This window comes from Desmodus rotundus, chromosome 11 (genome assembly GCF_022682495.2).
Source record: "Desmodus rotundus isolate HL8 chromosome 11, HLdesRot8A.1, whole genome shotgun sequence".
In the NCBI taxonomy this organism is placed as follows: domain Eukaryota; kingdom Metazoa; phylum Chordata; class Mammalia; order Chiroptera; family Phyllostomidae; genus Desmodus; species Desmodus rotundus.
Genome location: NC_071397.1, coordinates 13,486,136 through 13,510,058, shown reverse-complemented (window position 1 = coordinate 13,510,058; position 23,923 = coordinate 13,486,136). Strand labels below are relative to the sequence as shown.

At 37.2% G+C, this 23,923-nt stretch overlaps 1 protein-coding gene across 3 annotated transcripts in view; it reads right to left on the bottom strand.

Moving 5' to 3' along the window:
* CD2AP (CD2 associated protein) overlaps positions 1–23,923 on the bottom strand; it is a 102,785-nt gene that overhangs the window by 27,479 nt on the left and 51,383 nt on the right. For 2 of the 3 annotated variants that reach the window (XM_053913482.1, XM_053913484.1), the window contains exons 6-11: positions 17,613–17,800; positions 11,145–11,205; positions 10,656–10,750; positions 8,917–9,021; positions 7,549–7,585; positions 6,170–6,232 (exon numbers count right to left, since the gene is read on the bottom strand). In XM_053913482.1, the coding sequence (XP_053769457.1) occupies positions 6,170–6,232; positions 7,549–7,585; positions 8,917–9,021; positions 10,656–10,750; positions 11,145–11,205; positions 17,613–17,800 (549 nt within the window). The remainder of the gene's footprint in view (positions 1–6,169; positions 6,233–7,548; positions 7,586–8,916; positions 9,022–10,655; positions 10,751–11,144; positions 11,206–17,612; positions 17,801–23,923) is intronic. The other variant, XM_053913483.1, reaches the window with a different exon arrangement.

The following is a 23,923-nucleotide window of genomic DNA, read 5'->3' as shown; positions in this document are numbered from 1 at the left end:
GACAGAAAAATAAAATATTCCATTCTTTATCATCAGTCATTTGGAGTTACCTAAAAAAAAAAAAAACCCAAACAAAAAACAAAACACCACAGTATCCAAAAAGTAGCAATATATTCTTCACTGAATCTACTTTCTGAAGATTTGGGGACAACAGAAATATCCCCCCAAAGTGACAAACTGGAGAAGAACATATTTTCAGAAGCAGTAAGCACAAAGCTCACGAAGCTATCATCACACGAACACACCCGAGTGACCACCACTCAAGCCAAGAACTGAACATCAGCCACATTACAGTTCCCCATGTGCCTCTTCCCCCAACTACTACCCCACTGCTCCTACCAAAAGGTTTCTTCTGACACCACAGGCCCCGTTTGCATACTGGAACTTTACATCAGTGGAATTCGTGTTGCCATGTGAAACTCTAGTTCATTTACTTGTTGCCATATAGTATTCTGGTACGGAGACATTTCAATTTATTTGTGCATTCAACTGCTCGTAGGCACTTGTGTTGTTTCCAGTTGGGAGTCAATATAAATAATGCTGTAAAAAAACTTTCTCAAAGGAGTCTTTTGGCAACATACAGATAATGTATTATAGAATGGTATACCTAAAGCCTATATAGTTTTATTAACCAATATCACCCCAATAAACAATTTAAAAAATGAGTCTTTCGGTGCATATTATGGAGCACACATTTCTGCTAGGTCTACAACTAGAAGTAAAAGTGCTGGATAACAGGATATGAACAGATTCAAATTTAGTTCTTCGTATTAGATAAAAATACATGTTCTCACTAACCGGTATGACAGTTCTGCTAATCTCATCCTCTCCATCATATAATATTAGTCTTTAAAAAAAACCTCACCCATCTTGGTGAGAATCTTACTTTGGTTTACATTTATATTCCCTTCCTGACAATGAAATTGAGTAACTTTTCATACTGACAAAGTGACTATTCAATTCTATTAACTACATTTTTGGGCTGCCTTTGTAGGAATTTATATATATATAAATCTCCACAACTTTTCATCCTCCTAATGTCGTTGTAATAGGCATTACTAATTTTAATGTAGTACAATGAATCTTTTCCCTTACAGTAGGTGCCTTATCTAGCTTGTTAAAGAAATCCTTCCACCCTGGCTGGTGTGTCTCAGTTGCTTGGAGTGACGTCAGGTAAACTGAAAGGTAGCAGTTTGATTCCTGGTCAGGGCACAGGCCTGGGTTGTGGATTTGGTGTCTTGTCAGGGTGTATACAATCCCCAGCCAGGTCCATACAGGAGGCAACCAATCCCAGTTTCTCATATCAATGTCTGTGCCTGTCTGTCTGTCTCTGTCTCTCTCCCCCTCTCCCTCCCTCCCTCCATCCCTCCCTTTTCCTCTCTCTAAGATCAGTGAGAATGTCCTTAGGTGAGGCTTAAAAAAAAAATCCTCCTGACTCCAAGGTCATACAAATACTTGCTTATATTTATTACCTTGTAGAAAATTCACAGCACAATCAACATGGAAGTAACTGACACAAGTATTTTCTAAGGTAGAGTCAGTTTCATTCAGCATCATTTATTGAAACGAATGTCTTTTACCCCTACTTTACAGTGCAACTCTGGTCATAAGGCAAGCACGTATCAAACTATTTCTGGATTCAAATCTGTGTACAGTGTAAGACAGAGGTTAGGATTCATTTATTTACTTCTTATATATAAATGTCGGTTAATCAACATTATTTATCTTTTCTATACTACAATGGCAATTGTTTTATAAGTCACATGGACTTAAATGTCTCTATTAAATAATGTTTCGTCTTTACTATAGTCAACTTTGTCAGCAATTAATATACAGTTAAACCACCTTTCTTTTGACTGACATTTGCCTGGAATATCTTTGTCCATCCTTTCAACTTAATCTTCCTGAATCCTTATCATTTAGATATGTCTCTTGCTAACAAAATATGGCTGGGTTTATTTTTCTTTTTCAGTCTTAAGATTTCTCTTTTAATGGGAATATTTTGCCCACTTACATTTTCTGTAGTTACTTAATATTTGTTATTTTTTTCTTGCTTGGCCTGTTTTCATGTTCTCTCTCTAGCTTCTTTGTATTTTTATTATTCCATATTCTCCTTACTATTATTATCTTACTACCTATACATCATTCTATTTTTGTAGTTGCCTAGAGATGACAACACATGTCCTTGCCTTAGTAAAGTCACATTTAAATTTCCTACTGGCTAGAACCTTAACTCCATTTCCACCCCTGTGGTCCTGTGCCCTCACGTCTATAAAAGCCCAGGAGACGTCGTCAACGTTTCATACAGCCAGTATTTAAACTCACCTATCTATCTAAGCCTTTCTGTTGCTCTTCATATCTGCACCTCCCACCTTACACTTAGAATCAGTTCCCTTCTGCTTGAATAACACCCGTTAATATTGCCAGTAGTATTAGCATACCAGTGTTAATAAATTATTTCTGATTTAACTGATCTGAAAACATCTTTATCTTTTTTTCTGAAGATATTTTCACTGGCAATATAAATCTCTGTTAGCAGTTATTTCCTTTAACACGTTGCTGACATCATCCCATCATTTTCAGGCTTCCATATTTTCCTACCGAGAAGCAACTGTCTGTCTGATTTTTGCCCATCTAAAGTAGTATGTCTCATACTCTGGCTGCTTTCAGGATTATCTTTGTCTTTTGTCTCTAGCAGAAAGACTACAAGGAAGCTATATAGGGAAGTATTCTTTGCATTTTATAACGTTGGAATCCACAACACTTCTTGATTATGTGTAAATGCTTAACACAAACTCTTAGCAAAGGTTCATCTTGTATTTCCTATATTCGTATCAAATTCCCTGTCAAAGCTGAAGTCATGCACATTTTCCTCCAGGAACTGTCTCTATTTCATCCCCATCCTCGCAACCCTTGGGATCCCACCATTCGACAAGCTGTATGTAATGTAAAACCTAAACCACCTTCCTCATTGTAGAGCCTAGTATATCAGTATCTTTAGCAGATAATATATTTTATTCACGCAAATACACCCTGCTTTTACATGATTATGCCAAGCCACTACGCGCACAGCATTCTTTTTACAAGACTGATCAGTCTAGAAGTGCATGTGTCCAAAGTTGGTCCAAAAAACTGAGAAAGACTTACATCCCATAGCTGTGGAGAGGTCTTCCTCTTTCCTATCAAACGGGCAAGAAATCATGTTGCCCTGATTGTCACTGTCACCACAAGGGGAATTAATTTAGTAGGCATTAAGAATGGCAGAATGGAGAGAGAGATATAATCCAGGTCCATAATAAAATTGCAGACTTGGGGGGAGGGGAGGTCAGATGACTCCTACTTCTGGCCTTCCAATTATCTAAGACTGTTTCCCTATTGTTTAAGTTTGAACACGGATTTGTCTTTCCAGAAACTGCTTCACCAAATGCTTGCCAGCACTTATTTCTCCAGCTATGAAAGTGTTCTTACACGCGTGTGTACTCTAGTGCTCATCCAAAGGAAGCCTCATGGTAAGTCTCTCAATGCTCCCAGTGCCCCCTCTGTGTAGTTACCTTCCACCCTGGCATTCTGCCCCACAAACTACAGCTGCTTTGGCCTCCCTAAACCCCAATCTTCTCAACTCTGCAGAAAAACTAAGCTCTGTCTGGCCTCCTCTTTCCTGTTGCCTGTAAAATGCTTCCACACAATAAGCTGGGGATAATTTTCGGGCTTGCCTCATTGGTCTCCTTGAAAACTCCTCTCAGTGACAACAATCCTATGCTACCTGTTGTTCAGTCTCTGACACTATATGAAATATTTGGACATTTTGTCCAGTTTCCTAGTTTTTGTATTTCAGGAGGAAAAATTCAGTCTCTGCTACTCATCATGGCCAGAATTTTGAGGAGATAAATGTAATAAAAATGCATCTCCATCAATTTTGATTATAAGATCAACTCACTGATTTCAGAAAATAGGAGAAGTCAGTATTTGAATTTTAATAAACTATCTACTTGATGGAGAGGACTGTAAAAAGAATATCATAATGTAGATGATGAAGCTAGCAACAAACTGCTACATATCTTTGTAGCTGAGTTTCATGTAGGACAGACACTGTCACCAAGTACTAGTGATCCAAGAATTGGACCTAACAATGGTGATGCCACAAAGGACTAATCTGAGATTAAGAAGTGCTTTTACTAAGTACAAATTATTTTTACACCATAAATAAAAAATTCTCAAATGTAAAAAAAGAGGTAATATATATATATTAAAAAAAAACCCTTCCATACAGAGCTCAAATAATGAGAAAGAACTAAAGCTATGAAGGTACACAACATATTCAGGAAAAAGAGCATGGTTGCTTCATTCAGTCAGTAAAAATGGTAGAGGATGGTAACAAAAATGTAATGTGGGATCAGTTCCTGACGACACCAATTATTAGCCAGGAAGTGGAGCAATGGGGAGCTCTCAATCGCTGGTGGGAATGCAAAATGATATACACACTTTGGAAGATAGTTTGATGATTTCTTAGAAAACTAAAAATATCCTTACCATATGATTTGACAACCATACTCCTTGGTACTTAACATGGTGAACTGAAAACTTATGTACAGACAAAAAAACGCATGGAGATGTTTAGAGCAGCTTTATTCATAACTGCCGAAGATTGGAAGCAACCAAGATACCCTTCCGGTAGGTGAATGGCCCCAAACAATAGAATATTAATTAGCACTAAAAAGAAGTGAGCCATTAAACTCTGAAAAGACTTGAAGTAACTTTAAAGACATATTACCAAGTGAAAAAAGCCAATGTGAAAAGCCCACACAATGCATGATTACCACCATATGACATTCTGAAAAAGGCAAGATTGTAGAGGTAATAAAAGTGTCAGCATTTGCCAGGGATTGGGGAAGGAAGAAATGAAGAGGTAGAGCAGGGAGGATATTTAGGGCAGTGGACTATTCTATATGTTATCACAAGTACACATTTGTCAAATTATACATCTGTCCAAACTCATAAAATGTACAACTCTAGAAGTGAAACCTGCTGAAAACGATCATCTTTGGGAGGTAATGATGTGTCGGTGGAGGTGCACTGATTGTAACAAAGGTGCCACTCCCACGCAGGTTTTCAATGGTGGGGAAGTGTGTGTGTGTGGGGGCAGGGAGTACACGGGGACCTTGCTTTCTGCCCAAATTTACTTGAATCTAAAACTGTTCTAAAAAAGTCTATTAAAAAAATGAGTCCTGCAAAGATGTAAAACAGAAACCAGACAAGGAACTAATGTAGGAGAAATCAGTTAAGAGAAGTCAGTCACAATTTGGTTAAGACAAAGACAAGGAGTAGAAACAAAACCGTTCTAAAATAGTATTCAAGTTTTTGCATGAATATAAAGCTTCATCTACCTGATATAACCACTCGAGATCTTTCTGTACAAAGGAGGTATATTCTCCAAATTAATCAATAATTATACAAAATAAGTAATGCTTTTTAATAAAATACATAGCTTGGAATAACTTCAAGTTTACATGGCAAAAAATACAGTGAAAATGAAACAATACATTATAAATCATTTCCATGTTTTATATTATAATACATTTATCCTTAAGAAATTTTAAAAATTTATTTCAACTGAAGCACTATAAAAATAATAGAAGTATAACTGTGTATGCTTAGTTTTCTTATACATTGCTTGAGATAACTATGATTAAGTACTACATCCTTACTAAAGAAATAGTTTAACATTTTAATGCATGTAAATTGGTATCAGTTTGAATAAAATCGTTTTTATTTACTTCCTTATTTTAATCCTTACATGAGGACATTCTCTCATTGTTGTCAGAGAGGAAGGGAGACAGAGGGACAGTGATGCCAGAGAGAAGCACTGGACAGTTGCCTCCTGCACACGCCTGCACCAGGGATCACACATGCCCTGACCAGGAACCGAACCCGCAAACTTTTGGTTACGGGATGACACTCCAACCAACTGAGCCACACCAGCCAGGGCTGAGTAAAGTCTTAATTTCCTGTGGATCTTGACAAACTACTTCCTCCCAGAAAACACCAAACACTGCAAAGTAAACACTGAACATTTCTTAATATCACTGTAAGTGACTCAGTGTGGAGAGATGTTTTCCTTTAGAATGCCAAAAAAAAGTTATTTTTCTAAAAGTGGAAAGATTAGCCATACCTCTTTCTTCAGGCTTTATAGGAAAACACTTTTTCTCTGCAGATATCAGTTCAGGTTTGGGGGCTAAGAAAAAAAAAAAAGTTCATACTTAAAAAAAATCGCTTTAGAGCACAAAAACAATTATACTACAAACTAAAGGTTAGTTCAAAAATAACATCAGATTAAAAAATGGTTTAAGAGAAATAACAATGTACCTGAAATCACTAGGCTGAATCTAACACTGTACCTGTCATGGTTGGCATGAGCAAATAGTAACTCTAAAATCTCAGTTCCTTTTTTGTCAAATGAAGGTGTTCACATCCGTTACACCACCTCTCTCCTGAAGAACTAACAATGATGATGGAAATATTCAATTGTTATGCTGCCTGATATTGACTACTGAAGACTTGAAATGCTCCCACTGTGACTGTGGAAAATTAAATGTTTTATTATATATAATTTTAACTAATTTCATAATCCCAATTTAACTAGTTTCCAAAAAGCCTTCAACAGTGTCTTTTTTTGTTTAAACTTCAAACACTTCTTTTATTTATTTATTTATTTTTAGAGAGTGGAAGGGAGGGAGAAAAAGAGGGAGAGAAATATCAATGTGTGGTTGCCTATCACATGGCTCCCACTGGGGACCTGGCCTGCAACCCAGGCATGTGCCCTGACTGGGAATCGAACTGATGACCCTTTGGTTCGCAGCCCACACTCAATCCATGGAGCCACACCAGCCAGGTCAACACTGTCTTATATAAAAATTACTTTTAACTTGTGCTTTCCTTTTTGGGGATTATGTCAGCAAATACAAAGCTAAAACCATTGAGAAGGAAAGAACTTATACCATTCTAAAGAGAGCAAATCTTTCAAGTACAAAAAATTGTACTGTATTTAAAAAAATCAGAAACTGGAGGGTGGAAATTCACTGAAAGACACAAAGAGCCAGATTACAAAAAGTTAACTCTAGAAAACTAGGTTTTTAAAAATTCAATGGTCTTTAAAAAATAAACTCTTCTAATTTGTTTAATACCTTAGCACATTCTCTTAAGGAAGAATATATAATCGGTTTTTATTTGCAACATTAACAAATTGATTTCATCTGAAAACATAGGAAATAAAATTTGTCAGGTCAATATATTAAGTTTTCTTAGCAGGTTTTAAACTTAGTCAAGTCTCTTAACTCAAAATGACACAGAACTAAAGCATACAAATTATTTCAAGATTCCTATTTTATATGCCTTGTACTTAAACAAATACTAACAGACATTAATGTATGCGAACATTCAATTTTTATATCCTTATAAAAATTGGTATACAACACATATATTAGACCCAATTTCACAATTTGAGAAGATAAAGATGTGAACAGCAAACTGAATAATGTTTTTCTTACATACCTGGACCCTTAGCAGGAGGTGGTGGTTTCTTTGGTTTCTATCAAAATAATAATGGTAAAAATAGTTGAACACTTAAATAGTAAATGTAGTTAAATTCTGGTCATTAAAATCAAAAGTACATGAGTATCTCTCTTCAACCCCCACCTGCGAAAAATTATGAGATAAACCCTAACGATGCCACAAAAGGTCACCGACAAAAATGTATCTGTTAGAACAAATACCTCCTTGATAAAAATTCAAGTATTTCAAGCTTTATCCCTGTAATGTAAACCTATAAATTCTTAATGATCAACAAAAATGTTCTGTCCTCCCTCCCACAGCTTAAGATTCCCAGCACCATTGTACCGTCTTTAACAGATAAGTTGGGTGGGAAGGGAGGGGTAGCAAGGAAAGGTAGAGAAAGAGACTTGGTTTTCAAATGAAAAACAAAGTATCTAATGTCAAAGAGAAGATAAAGCCAAAGGTCTGTGTTTCCTTTGTTTAAATTCTCCCAGACTTAGAAGGAGTCACTTATAAGATTCCACTTAATGTGTTCAAAAGCTTGAGACACATTTCTAAGTATGTGAATTTGGTTTTTCCATATTAAAAACAACTAATAACAAGCGTGCTCATTAAAAAAAGTATAAAAATAAAACACACTGAAGACTGAATCAACAGTGAATCAAATCCACCAAAGGAAGGGCCTAAGACGGAATAAACCTCCACAGAGTAAACTCGAATAATTTACTGACCTAAGTGACAGACCAAAAAGATTACAGATTTCTGCAATGGCCTAAATCCAATATGGTAGATTGTCTTGCTGTGTGTCTGCCCTCTAACTCCCCTTCCCCCTGCTTTATTTAAAACCTCAATTGGATCCATCACTCTATGGGAGGAAACAAGGGAGCAAGTTGTAGAAAACCAAAAGATCACTGACAAAACTCAGCCTCACTTTATTCACCATGAGAAATAAAATAGACATATTAAATCCTATAAGGAGGTGAAGACTGTTTCTTATTCTCCACAAAATGCACTGAGAAAATAACAGTAAGATAGAAATTGCCTTATTTTCAACAAAATTAAATAAAAATATAATTTCTTCCAGGCAAGTGCTAACCTGCCTAACTAGCACGGCTAGCTTTTTTTCTTTTAATTATAATATTGAGTCTAAGGTTACTCTCTAATATAATCAATGGGGAAAAAACAGGAATAAAGCACAGAACTGAAATAGTGTTTTTTTTTTTTTCCATTAATTCAAGAAAGTTACCTGAAGACATGAATCTAAAACTCTCATAAAACTATTCAGTAACAATATAAAAACTCTGCTTATAAAGAAACATTGGCTAAAGGTTCTTTAAACTATTATCACCATTAAAAATAAAAGCTTACTGGAAAGTCCTTATCCAGTTCATTTATCAGAACGGCAAAATTGTCTGGAAATACTCCTTCTTTACCATTAAGTTCACCCTTCCACCAGCCAGCTTCTCCGGTCTCCTAAAATGCAAAATGAAGAATAATTAAGATTGTATGGATTATCTTTATATAAGGGGAAAATTACAAATACTTCTAGCACTAGTTATAAAACTGGGTTTAATTTTTTTTAAAAGATTTTATTTATTCTTAGAGAGAAGGGAAGGAAGGGACAAAAACAGGAGAGAAACATTAATGTGTGATTGGTTGCCTCTTATATGCCCCCAACTGTGGACCTGGTCTGCAACCCAGGCATGTGCCCTGGACTGGGAATCGAACTGGTGACCTTTCGGTTTACAGGCTGGTGCTCAATCCAACAAGCCATACCAGCCAGTGCTAATTTTAAAAAAAAATAAGTCAGGTAACTTTAAATTTAATTTACAAGGATAAAACGTTCTTGGATGCCCTGGCCTGGCGACTCGGTTGGTTGGAATGCCATCCTGTACACTGAAAGGTTTCAGTTTTGATTCCCAGAGCAAATACGGGAGACAACCAATAGATGTTTTTCTCTCACACCGATGTCTCTCTGTCTCTTTCTAAAATCAGTAGTAAAATGTATTCCTGGATGAGGATAAAATTAAAAAAGTTGTTGGATAGGAGAAAATAACAAGGAAAGAAAATGGAGAGGGTGAACAGAGAATATGAATTACCAAACTGTATCTTACTTGACAGTCTTCCCAACATTTTATATACCAAATATTAAATCATATTATTCACATGCATTAGAAATTAATAGGCTCTTCTTCAACTCCTTCCAAATGCCATCCTTCCATGAGAAATTAGTCCAAACTGTAGGAATATTCAAAATGGCATACAGTGAACCACCTGATTGTTGACTTAAAACAACGGAGCCCTGGCCGATGTGGCTCAGTTGGTTGGAGGGGCCTCCCATAGGCGGAAGGGTTGTGGGTTCAATTCCTGGTCGGGTCACATGTCTAGGTTACAGGTTTGGTTCCTGGTCAGGGCGCATACAAGAGGTGACTGATCCATGCGTTCTCTCTTTCCCTCCCCCTCTTGCTAAAATCAATAAGCATGTCCTTGGGTAAGGATTAAAAAAAGGGGGGGGGGGGAGAAATTTCCAAAACTATACAATAGAATTACACCAAAAGAACAACATATTCATAACTTTTACTGTATTACAAATATTAATTATAGGTTCTGCCCATACACCAATAATACTGAGTTTCCTTTTGCCAAGTTATAAAACTACCTCCTTCTTTGAAATAGCTGCACTATTTCCCACAGTATAAAGTTTCATAACCACTTACACATTGATGGACATTTAAATTATTTCCTTATTATTCTTTGTTTTTTTCTATTAAAAACAATGCAACAAACATTAGGTGGGAAAAAATGGATTGAAATAAGAGAGAAAGAAGATAAACCTGGAGGGGGTTAGGGCTAGAGGTAAAAACACAACATGATGGTAATTTTCCAAACCATTATAACAAAGACAGTGAAAATTTAAAAACAAAACCAAACCCTCTCTCAGCACTCACTATGTGACTATGTGCAGGTTCTCAGGACAGAGAAATAAGTAAGAGAAAGTCCCAGCTCTTCTAAACCTCACATGCTGGGGGGAATGGAAGAGTATTGAGAAATATTTCTATGAATAAATTACATGATATGATTCAGTGAAGAACAGAGAAAGATCTTACCTTACTTATCAAGTGGATTATCTCTCCCTCTTTGAAAGTAAGTTCATCTTCATTAGCACCTTCATAGGCAAATAATGTTCTACAATATTCCTTAGCTAAAATAAAGAATGTAAATAATGTAACTTATATAAATGGATTCTTTCAAAAAAAAAACCTATGAAGTCTCTATTTTGTGCAAAGAAATGTACACTAGAAACTATTAAAATGAATTTAATAATTTCAGCCAATACTACATGTTAAGTAATAATTTTATTCATCCTTCATTCAACTACTTACTAAGTCCTACTATGCTATAGGCTCAGTTCTAATTGTGGGGGTAGAACATTAGAGAACAAAACATCTTAAAAACCTTGACTTCATGGTGCTTACACCTAAGCAGGATTTAATACTCTGATCAAGTAGTACAGTGTTGACGAAAGTTTTTAAAAAATCTAACATATTTGAGCATCTTTCATTCCTAGTATGAAATCTTTGTATTCAAACACCTACCTTTAATTTTACCTTCAGTGTCTGTTTTTATCTCCACACTCTGAGTTCTGGATCCCTGTGACTGTAGGATTAAGGGCCAGAATAGAGAAGGATGAGATCAAATTTTTAAGTTAGAATAAAGATAATACTATTAGACAAAATCTACATTTACAGTCATCCAGCTTTCCCTAATGGTACTTAGAGCCAGGTTAGTAATGTGACTGAAAACTCTGCCAAGATCTCAAAACCTACTTAAATGATAGCTCAAAACTTGTAACTTCTCTGCTTATCAACAACTCCGAGATCAGTGATCAGAGCAGGCCTCGAAAGGCCATCCTGCAGGGTGACGCCGAGGCAACTCTCAGTAATGACAGCTCTGGAGGAGTGGGCATCAGAAGCGGCGATGGAAAGATTTCCAGAGTAGGCGTGATGCACAGGCATGCACATTTGCCCAAATATGCTCACTTGTACTCCTAAGACGATGTGTGTCACTGTGTGAATTCAACTTCAATTGTAAAAAAAGAAACCTGTGCCATGGAAACCACAAGCTGCAGGACAACATGAGCTGTCTGACAAGAAAGTCAAAGGCAGGGTGGATTTTCTGAGACAGCGGAAGCAGGGGAGGCCTGCTGGGGATGTGTCACTGGAGAAGAGTCCCTTGTTAGGCCCAGGCCAGATCTTCCAGCTCCCGGGTGCTAAAATTAGACTAAGTTGCAGAAGCTGCAGTCAGCCACTTGGTCAGGAAATTCTAGAGCTGGCGTTGTACCATCAACTCCTGCATCGCCTTCTTCTGGTGCTGACATCAACCCCCATGCGTCTGCTGCTCTCAACAGAAAGACTTAGAAATCAATCCCTTTAAAAAAGACAGATCGTGGTGAAGAATAAGTTGCAAAACTGCAGCCGACCACTCAGTCAGGATATTCTGGAGCTGGTCTTGTACCATCAACCCCTGCATCAGCTCACAACAGAGATGATATGGCCTTTCCCGACCTGATTTCATCACAACAAGTAATAACCACTGTCAAATAAAGCTGTAGCACTTGAGGCTGGAGTTAGCCATTGGAGACGTTTTGCTCAGACTCTCGCAGGGAACAGCTATGATGACCATGACTTCTACAAACTTCAATATACCATCAAGAAACTTGAACAAAAGAAAAACAATATTGATAATCATCAGCTTGAAATGGCAGGATTGCAGAATGTTCATGAATATAAAGTGAGAGAAGTAAGGCGAAGGCATCAAGATAAAGTAAATGAGTACAAAAGAAAAATCACACAACTTGAACATCTTTTACAGCAGCGCGGCTTGGGAATCAGAGAACCTGATGATTCTAAAATTTATGGTACTGCAAAAAACTATTCCAATTCTACAAACAGAAAAATAACAGTCTACCAAGAAGATCAAAGGACTTGAAATTAGAATGAAATCCCTCAAGAAAAAAATTATCTTCTGTACAAAGTAAGAGATGTTTCAAGGACAGAACAAGACCAGAAAAATGAGAAAAAGAAAAAAAAACAACTGAGAAATGTGAATTGAAGCCCGATATTATGAAGCAAAATGATAAGGTGACATAAAAGGAAAAAATTCTTCCACAAAGTACATCTGTGGAAGAAGTGCTGAGAATGCAACAAGCACAGTCTGATGCTGAAAATAAAACAATGAGATGCAGCAGTTTAAACCATGATGACAATCTCACTGACAACAATCAGAATTTGGAGAAGGAATCAGCACAAAGTCAAATTGAATTCCTCTCTTTAAGTAAAAATTTCACTAATAAAATAATGAAAATAACTCCTGAGGAAGGCAGTAAACAACCTGAAGGACAGACTACTAATTTTTGAAGTCAACTTTGGAAAATCAAACAGGAAAATGAAAAAATTGTAGAAACGTCTCAGGAAAAGGAAACAGAAAGTCAAGCAGTAGTAGACAAAAATATGTGACTTTCTATGATGAGTAAAGAAAATTGGAGTATGTTGCAATGATGAAGAAGGCTCTTGCTGTAGAGGAACTACTGGGGGGAAAAAAGAGCATGACAGGGGAATTAAATCCGCTTTGAAAAGAAGTTATATCTCGAGGACTTCCAGACAAGATGGAGGTAGACACATTTTGCCTCCTCGCATGACCGAAAGAAAGACAAAAACAAATTTAAAAACAAAAAATAACCAGAACTGCCAGAAAATTGAACTGTATGGAAGCCTGACAACCAAGGAGTTAAAGAAGAAACATTCGTCCAGACCAGCAATGGGGTGGAGAGGATTCGGGACAAGGGGGTGGCTGGAAGACCAGAAGGGAGGGGGGGTGAGTGGCCAGGTGACAGCTGGTGGAGCAGGATAAGCCAGGAGGAACAACTGGGGAGCGAGACAGAACACACAACCCAGGGTTCCAGTGCAGGTAAATAAAGCTTCAAAAGCTCTGGCTGTAAAAACTTGTGGGGGTTGCAGTGGCAGGAGAAAACTCCCAGTCTCACAGGAGAGTTGGAGAGATCCACAGGGTCCTAGAACATATGCAAAACCACCCAACCAGGAATCAGCAACAGAAGGGCCCAATTTGCTTGTGGGATATGGAGGAAGTGACTAAAAGTGGACCAAGAGCTGAGCAAGTGGCATTGTTCCCTCTCGGACCCCTCCCCCACATACGGCAACACAACACAGCAACATTGCAAATATCTAAGGCTCTGCCCCTTACTACGTAACTGGTGCACTGAGACAAAAAAAATATGGCCCAAATGAAAGAACAGATCAAAATTCCCAAAAAATACAACTAAGCAATGAAGAAATAGCCAACCTATCAGATGCAGAGTTTAAAACACTAGTAATCAGGATGCTCATAGAAATGGTGAGTATGGTCGCAAAAGAGAGGAAGAAGTGCAGGCTATGAAACGTGAAATAAAGGAAAATGTATAGAGATCCCATAATGACAGGAAAGAAACCGGGACTCACATCAACAATTTGGAGAAGGAAGAAATAAACATTCAACTGGAACAGAATGAAGAAATAAGAATTCAATAAAATGAGGAGAGGCTTAGGAACCTCTGGGACAACTTTAAATATTCCAACATCCGAATCATAGGGATGTCAGAAGGAGATGAGAAAGAGAAGAAATTGAAAACATGATGAAGGAAAACTTCCCTAATCTGGCAAAGGAAACAGACTTCCAGGAAAGTCCGGGAAGCTCAGAGAGTCCCAAAAAATTGGATCCAAGGAAGCACATACCAAGGCACATCATAATTACATTACCCAAGATTAAACATAAGGAGAGAATCTTAAAAGCAGAAAGAGAAACACTGCAAGCAAGAAGGGGATGGAAGGAAGTATTCAAAGTCACGAAAAGCAATGACCTACATCCAAGATTACTCTATTCAGCAAAGCTCTCATTTAGAATGGAAGGGCAGATAAAGTGCTTCCCCAGATAAGGTCAAGTTAAAGAAGTTCATCATCACCAAGCCCTTATTATATGAAATGTTAAAGGGACTTATCTAAGAAAAATACTGAAACTATGAAGAGTAAAATGACAACAAACTCACAGCTATCAACAACTGAACCTAAAAAAACCAAAAACAAAAACAAACTAAGCAAACAACTAGAACAGGAACACATTCACAGAAATGGAGATCACATGGAGGGTTATCAGCCAGGAGGGAGGTGGGGGAGAATGGGGGAAATGGAGTAGGAAGCATAAATGGTAGGTAGAAAATAGACAGGGGGAGGTTAAAAATAGTATGGGAAATGGAGAAGCCAAAGAACTTATATGTATGACCCATGGCATGAAGTTGGGGGAATAATGGTGGGAGGGGGAGGTACAGGGTGGAGGGGAATAAAGAGGAGGTGGAGGGGAAATATATTTTATTGATTATTTTTTATAATCAATAAAAATAATCAATAAAATATATTTAGAAAATGTAGTTATATCGCTTGAGGAAGAGACAGGTATGTCATTTTGGCATTGAAACAGAAATAAACGGAAACTGTGCCTTAGGGTAAGAGGATCAATGTTTATGTGACAAGGAATTACACTTAAGCCAAGACCAAGAGATCCCCTAACCATGCTTTAGGACCACAAGATCATCCTTTGCCAGAATCTTGGGCTGCAGAAGATACAACTAAACTTAGAAGGAAAATCACAGCACTGGAGGAAAAGCCGCGTACCCATTTTAATGCGATGGAAAAGGCAAGCCTTCACGCCAGTATGTAGGTAGTCACTGCACGAACAACTGAATGCTGTTACCAAGAAGAGAGATGATTGTGCATTATTACAGCTTTCTGTCTCTCGGGAATAAGAAAAGCAATATTCTCATGCACTAGTTAACCTGAAGTTGGTACTAGCTGAACAGATGGAGCAGTCTAGATGGAAAACTGGGCGTGTTACAGGGGTGTCTGAATAAAGCAAATGCTGGCTTGGATCAGAAGGAAGAACAAATTAAAGAATTTAAAAAACACAATGAGGTCCCTCAGGATGTCCTGGATACCACACAGAAGAAACTAATGAACTTACTAAGTAGCACAGAAGAAAAAGTCAAGAGTCCAAATGAGAAAGCCCTTTAGAGGATATTTTCAAACACCAAACCATGAATGCTGTGAAGTGTTACAATTAATAGGAAGCCCTGTGGGTGTCAAAAGCAAAGAAATGGAGCAGCTGCTCAGTGAAGAGCAAGGTGGTGTTACCAGGTAGACGACCAGCTTGGGTCAAAACATGTCCCAATGCACCTCTGAAAGCAATGTACCAGTCTACCTAAGAGCTCTTTTTTGGAACTTCTTGTTAAATATCTGCAAGTAGAATCTCATTCAGCTTTCCATCAGCAAACACTGTGCTTGTGATATAAGACTATAGATTGACCAGGAAAGACAAGGAGCGAAAAATGTACAACCAAGTCTTCAAACTATCTGAGCATCCACACCCAGAAAACCAGGTGTGAATCCTTGTTCCACAGCTGTGGCTCTTATTAACAAACCTGGGCCTGTAACTGGTGGCTCTGGCCATCTTTCAAATGCCATTCCTCATGTTCTGCCCACATATATTCCTTAGCTAATGTCACCTGAAAAGATTGCTCAAGTTGTCCTAAAAGACTCTCCAAAGCAAAATAAATGATTCTCGAGCCAAAGATAAGACAGTACTTTAAAGCAGTGGTCTTAGGGAAAAGGTACATATTTGTTTTTGAGGTTTTGCTTTGTTTAATAAAGATACTTAAAAATTGCTCGTGATATCATAAATCAAATGGAGTCACAAGCTTTAGAGCTGGAAAGGGGCCCCAGATCATCCAATCTAGTGTCCCTCCTACTGCAGACATTGCTTCTCCGACATTCCTAGCTACTATATGATTATACAGCAGTACTTCAAAAACCACAAGAACTCCAATCTTTATCTTTAAAACCAAGAATCAATGAGGACCCATAATCTTAAGGCTAGGCAGTGTCAGACCTAGCGGAAGATAGGATTCAAAGTACAAGTTTTCTTTCCGGAACCAAGTCATAATGACATGAGAAAATATGCAGCAAGCTAGAAATAAAAAAACATGTTGAAACTAAACACATTAGGAGAAAAATTCACAATATATTTCACCAGCCAAAAGAGTCTTAAAAGCGAAATATTGCTAAGTTAGGCAATTAAATACGAAATACTTCAAACTCTCAGGAGTTAAATAAAGACATACAAATGACAGCCACAAGGGAAACAGTGCCCTACCAACCTCACAGGAAAAGCATCCTATCTGAACACTCCATCTGAAGCTCCCAGAGGTTAGCACCAAGAACAATAGCCTTGAAATAAATGCCCATAAGATTGTAACTATTTTCCCCCCAAAATACATAACAACTGAAGCCTCTGAAGCTCCCTGATGTTAACACCAGAAAGAACAGCTCTGAAATAGGTACCCTTAAAATTGTAGCTACTTTTTCCCAAAGTAAACACTTACATATTTAGTTTAAAATCTCTTGTTAGAAATTAAAACGTATGGTACATTCACTTTGATTTATTTCACAATGCCAGTGAAATGCATAAGAAAAATAAAGTTCTCCATACATTTACAGAGAGAGGTGAGGAGATTTCACCATTGCTGACAGAACACAGGAGAGCTAAACAGTGCCTAATACACTTAGTTCCCATTGCGAAGCCATTTTAAAATGGCCCATCTCTTGCCTACTTCAAATTAAAGGGGAAAAATACATAATTTTAGCTTTAAAAAGCAAAAAAAAAAAAAAAAAAAAAAAAAAAAACCCTTGCCTTTTCTAATTTTAAACTGACAATTGTAACTCTAAAGCTTCCACTAAGAATTTGTGTTAAATTTACAACAAAACATTCTAATTTTATAAAAATCAAATACAAACATTAATCTCTGTAAACTTGACAAGAGTTTCTCACAAGTTTTCTTAACCAATGACTATAGGTTTCAAAATAGGACATTTAAAAGTTGCAAAGTGACTTTTACGTTCTGCAATATGCTTAAGCAGAAAAACAGTGGAGTTAATCTAAGCGAAGTTACTCTGTATTATTACCTTTTCTGATTTCTTCTCTTCTATCTCACTACTGGGCGTTCTTGTCCTGAGTTTTACGGAGCCTTCTTTAAAAATATCTCCAAATCCAATTCCTCTAATTTTCTTTGGCTGTGTCACCGACGCAGGCGCACTTTCACTCCCACTCCCCAGAGAGGGGAAAGACAAGGTAGGCCCAGTCCAAGCAGCTTCTGAAAGAATAATTTGTGTTTGAAGAATGACACCTAGCATCCTGAAATTCTTGATACTCCCCCCTCCATTGTTTTTACACTGCGTAACTCCTAATAAAAAACATCAAATAAAAACAACGAAATGACTAAGTACTAATATATCCGAGAGTAAGATGCACTCTACATTGACACTTTTCTGAATCTGTGTAAAACACTAACAATTCAGGTATTTTTTAATTAGTAAAGTGCTAATTAAGAAATTGAGGAAACCACATTATTCATGATTCTTACAATAGAATGTCAGATTTACTGCTTTGGACAAAGATGGTATAAAATGTAATCGTGAAGAATTAAAAAGATAAACTGAATCACTTTTTAACAGTTATGCAATTCAGTCTAATTAAAGTTAGGGTGAGTTTCCAAACACAAAAACTGGGAATATCAGCAAATTTTTATTTTAGAAAGTCAGCAGTTCAACACCTGTCACCTCAACTCATGGATGAAGTAATATAAGTTACTAAATTTGAAGCAGTCCATGAAAACTTACATTATAGTGGTACAAAAATGTTAAATAGCGTTTAACATTAAATGGTAAGAAAGTTATCCCTACATTCTTGCTCAATAGCAAGGGTTCTCATTTAGAGTCTTCAAGGAGTGCACGAACAACCCCAGGGAAAACTCTGTGGGTATTTTTTCAGTTCAGTTTTCTAGGTAAAAGCAGCACAGCTTACAACAGATTCTCAAAGGACCTTGTAATCTAAGAAGTAAATTTCTAGGGTAAATCATACAAAAAAATTCCAGAAATGTTTTAGAATGAGGGTGAGAAATGGGGAGAAATAGATAAATTTCAGCCCACTAAACTAAAAATTTATGTTGAAATTTAGCAGCAAGACTAACAACAGGTAATAGTAAAAATGGCAGTTATCACTTATTCCATGCTTTTGTAGCAGGCACTTGCTAAGTACTATAAATGAATTATGTCTAATTTTTATAACCATCCATAGACTTAGCATTAAGCGCTATTACTCCTCATTTTGAAAAACCAGGCAAGCAGATGTCACGAACTTTTCCAAGGCCACAGAAGGTTTAAGTAAGAGTCAGTGTTGGAAGCTAATTCCTGATAACCCCAAAACCAGTTTTAAATATTTTAATATAATGATTCAAACAACAAAAGCCTCCAATCACACATTTGAAAATATCTGAGTTATTAATAAACACAAATTTTATGAACTTAAATATAATGCTACTCTCATAACTTGACATTAGAGCCTAAGCCACATCCGAGGAGGGAACCAAAAAAACCTCCTGGAATGAATTTATAAGAAATTGTGTACTTATTCCTACATGTTTAAACTTCAGTCACCTTCAAAGTACTCTCCATTTGATGTACTACACCTACAGAGATTTTTTCCCCACTGCTCAAAACAGTTTCTGAACTTACTGATTTTGATGTCTTTTAGTGTTTCTGTCATTTTTGTTTCACCTCTTCCACATTGGCAAACTGTTTCCCTTTGAGGACTTTTTTTATCAGGGGAAACAAAAACAGTCACTCGGGACAAGATTGGGTGAATAGGGAGGGTAGGGCACGGGGCAGGGGGCATGCTGTTTTTGGTCAAAAACTACCGAATGCTCAGTGTCATGTGGGCAGGTGAACTTGTAAATCACCCATTATGAAATGGGCAAATGCACTAAGTCTTCAAAAAAATTCATGAAGCCAAACACAGCCTCTTACAACAATGCCAGCTGGTACACTGACACAGATGGGTTCCTAGAACACTCACAGTGGGGGAAGCCTGTCCTATAAGGGGCCTGCCCTCCAGAAGACAATTCCAGGTTTTTGTGGGTCCCCCCTCATATACTTTTTGTAATAAAGTTTTAAGTCAACTTTTTTAAGAGAATATTTATATACAATAAAATAAACCCATTTTAAATGGACAATCCATTTGATAAATGTGTGCCCCACGTAACCCCAACAATTAAAAATATAGAACATTTTGTCACTCCAAAAAGGATACTTTGTTTACCATTTCAGACAATCCTTCCTACCCTATATTCTCAAGAAACCATTGGTCTTCAAGTTGTCACCATTAAATGCAATGTCATTTTTAGATTTCAAATTTAATCACATAGCACATCTTTTCTATCTGCTTCTCCTGCTAAGCAGAATACGCGTAAGCCATCCATGCTTCCACACTTCAGTCCTTTTTATCTACCATTATGATATTGCCCTGACAGGGAATCAAACTGGCAAGCCCTTGGTTTGCAGGCCCGTGGTCAGTCCACTGAGCTATACCAGCCAGGGCTGACTGCAGATTTTTCACAGACCAGCTTTATCCAATACTAAAAGTTCCCTTCCGTGGCTATTATAAAGAATTTTTATCCTAATGTTGAATATGTAAAATTATCTTTCTGCATCTATTGAGATGACCATATGGTTTTTCTCCTATAAACTGTTAATATGGTAGATAAACTTTTGAATTAGTGGGATAAACCCCACCAGTCTTGATGTATCACATATTTTGTTGGATTTGATGTGGCAATGGTTTATTAAGAATTTCTCTGTTTATGATCCTAAAATAATAGTTTGTAATTCCTTAATGACTTCATCAGATTTTGATAAAAGTCATACAGATTTCAGAAATCTTAAAGCATTTATGTTAAGACTAAATGCTTGGTAGAATTCACCAGTGAAACCACCTTGGTAGAAAATTTTGTGTGAGGGTGTTTGATAATGAATTCAATTTTTTTTGACTGTCAAGTTTTTATTTCATCTACATCGATTTTGGTAAGTTGTACTTTTCAAGGAATTTGTATCTCATCTAAGTCGTCAAATTATAGGCCCATTTCCTGACTATGCTTATATTGTCAGATCTGTAGTTTTACTCCATTCATGTCTGATTGTCAATAATATTTGTTCCTCTTTTTACTTGATCAGCTTAATCAATTCTTTTATCTTTTTTGAAAAAATCAACTGTTGAACTTATTGATTTCCTTGACTGTTGGTTTGTTTTTTTATTTCATAGTTTTGTGCTCTTCCTTCCTTCCTTCCTTCTAATTTTTTCAGATTCAATTTGCTCTTTTACTAGTCTAAGATATAAATTATTGATTTTTGTATTTCTTTTTGAATCAGCTGTTAAAGCTATCAACTTCTCTACAGGTGCTGCTTTATCTGCATCCCACAAATTCTGGTGTGTTGTGTTTCCATTTTTATTAATTTCAAAAACCATTCTAATTTCCCTCATTTCTTCTTCGACCCACTAGTTATTTACAAGTGTTACTTAATTTCCATATACCTGAAGATTTCCCAAATATCTGTTATTGATAATTCCACTGTAGTCACAAAACCTACGCTGCAGGGACTTAAACCTTTAAATTCACTGAGCTGTAAATTCACTGAGCTTGGGTCACATAGACCGAAACACAGGGTCTATCGGCTAGACATTCCATGTACTCTTCAAATGCCCGTGTATTCTACCACTGCTGGCTCAGGGGTTCTGTGAGTGTCAGTTAGGTCCACTCATCATTTGATGTTATCATGCAAGTCTTACAAACCCTTATTTTTTTTTTTGTCCACTGGTTCTATTGATAACTAAGAGAAGCATGTTCAAATCTACTTGTGGATTTATCCGTTTCTTTAAATTTCTGGCAGTTTCTGTCTCATGTATTTTCAAGTTCTGATATTAGGTTATACATATTTAGAACTGTTATGTAAATATTTCGAACTGACTCTATCATTATAAAGTATTCCTTTTTATCTTTGGTAATATTTATTTTCTTGAAATATACTTTGACATTAATATAACCACTCTAGATTTCATGTGCTTTGCACAGAGTATCTTTTTGTCATCCTTTTTAAAACCTGTACCGTAATACAGTCATGCACCATAGAACATCATTTTGGGCATCAGCAGACTATGTAACAATGGTCCCATGAGACTATAATGGATCGAAAAAAGTCCGATTACCTAGTGATGTCATAGTTGTCGTAAAATCACAGCTCAATGCATTACCTACTGTAACTTTTTTACTTAATAAAATTAAAAAGTTCATAAGGCAAAAAAGTCACGGTAAGCTAAGGTTAATTTATAATTAAAGAAAAATACTCATTTAGTGTAGCCTGTGTGTACAGCGTTTATAAAGTCTACGGCAGTGTACAATAATGTCCTAGGCCTTCACGTTCACTCACCAGTCGCTCGCTGACTCACCCGGGACAAATTCCAGTCCTTCATGGTAAGTGCCCCATATAGGTGTACCATTTCCGACTTTCAAACTGTGTTTTTACTGTACCTTTTCTGTGGTTAGATGTTAGGTATACCAAGTTACCATAGTGTTACAACTGCCTACAGTATTCAGTACAGTAACATGCTGGACAGGTCTATGCCTCAGGGGCAACAGGCTGTTCCATATAGCTTTGGTAGTAGACTACACCACCTAGGTTTGTACAAGCACAGTCCACAATGTTCACACAACAATGAAATGACCTAACAACGCATTTCTCAGAATGTATCCAGTCATAAGGGACACATGACTATATTTAAAGTGAAACCATATGTTATCATCCAGTTAAGTGGCCTGCCGATTGGAATTTACAAACTTAATTTTAACATAATCAATGATGTGGTGGTTTAAATCCAGTATCTTGCTAATTGTTTTCTATTTACCTCATTGATCTTTGTCTATCTTTTCTCCTCGCTTCCTCTCTCCTTTATTAAGGGCAGGAGTCAGGGGGTGGGAGAGTGTTAAGCATTTTCAGTTCTTAAGGCTGGAAACCCAAGATCAGAGTGCCAGCATGGCTGGGTTCTGGTGTGATCTCTCTTCCTGGCTTGCACATGGCTGCCTTCTGTGTCCTCACAAGGCCTTCCCTCGGTGTGTGCACATGGAGAGACAGTGGGCTCTGGTGCCATCACAATGCATAATTACAAATTTTTTTTCTTCTAATGAGAACTTTTAAGATCTATCCTCACATCGATGTTCCCCACCAAAATCAATAAGCATATCCTTGGGTGAGGATTAAAATAATAATACAAATTAAAAAAATAATAATCAAGACTTCATTTTAAAGAACAAAAACATTCTTGGACATATGTTGTCTTCAACTGCTACACCGCTTTATACTTACTATCCACTGACTCACCTCCCTTCCTCCTCACTTCAGCTTCTATCCCGATGACCTCTCTTTACTGCTCTTGCCCACGTTATTAACGATCTCTTCACTCCTAAATCCAGGGTTACATTTTATTTGGTATCTTATTTACCTTACTTAACCTCGCAGCAGCATCTGACACTACTGTGCACGCCTTCCCTGAAAAACTCTTTTCCCTTGTGCTACCTACCACACACTCATAGGTTTCCTCCTGGCTCTCTGTGCCTTTTCGGTCATTTTTTTAGTTACTCTACCTTGGTCCATACCATAAATGTTGCTACACAGGATCATGTCCTAGGCTCTTTTCCTTTTTCTTTCTAGACATTCTCCTTAGGTACTCTTATCTAACTCCATGATTTCTTGTACCACCTAAAACACCGTTAAAGCCCTAAATTTGAACATCCACCCAAACTTTTTATCCAAGATTTCAGACCCACATATATAACTGACTACCAAGGATCTTCACTTGGATGCCCTCACACCCCTCCAGGACTCAAACCAAACATCTCCAACGGCGAATTCATTAACTTCCAAAACTTTTCCCTTCCTCTCTACAAGTGGTATCTCCATCCACCCATCTTCTTGAGCCAAAAACCTGGTAGCCACAGGCTCTTCTTCCTCAGTCATTCCCATATGCCATCATTATAAGGTGCAGTTCTGTATACCACCTATTTTGCTCCTATTCTACCCGTGTTTCTCTATTCCCATGATCATTCCTCTAGTCTAAGCTGACACTATTTCTACCTTAATTATCAGAACATTATCAACTAATCTTGCTATCCCAGTCTTATTCTTCTCCAACCTCCTTTCAACAATGCAACCAAACCAATCTAAAAAACAACGCAATCATTTCACTCCCCTTTAAGCCTTCTTGGTGACTGGATTGAGCATTTCTGTAAAGCCTTCTTAAACCTGACTCAATAATTTCTCCAGCCTTGACACTCACCACATCCAACTATACACTCTACAATCCATTTGAACTTGAATCTGTTTCAGATCTT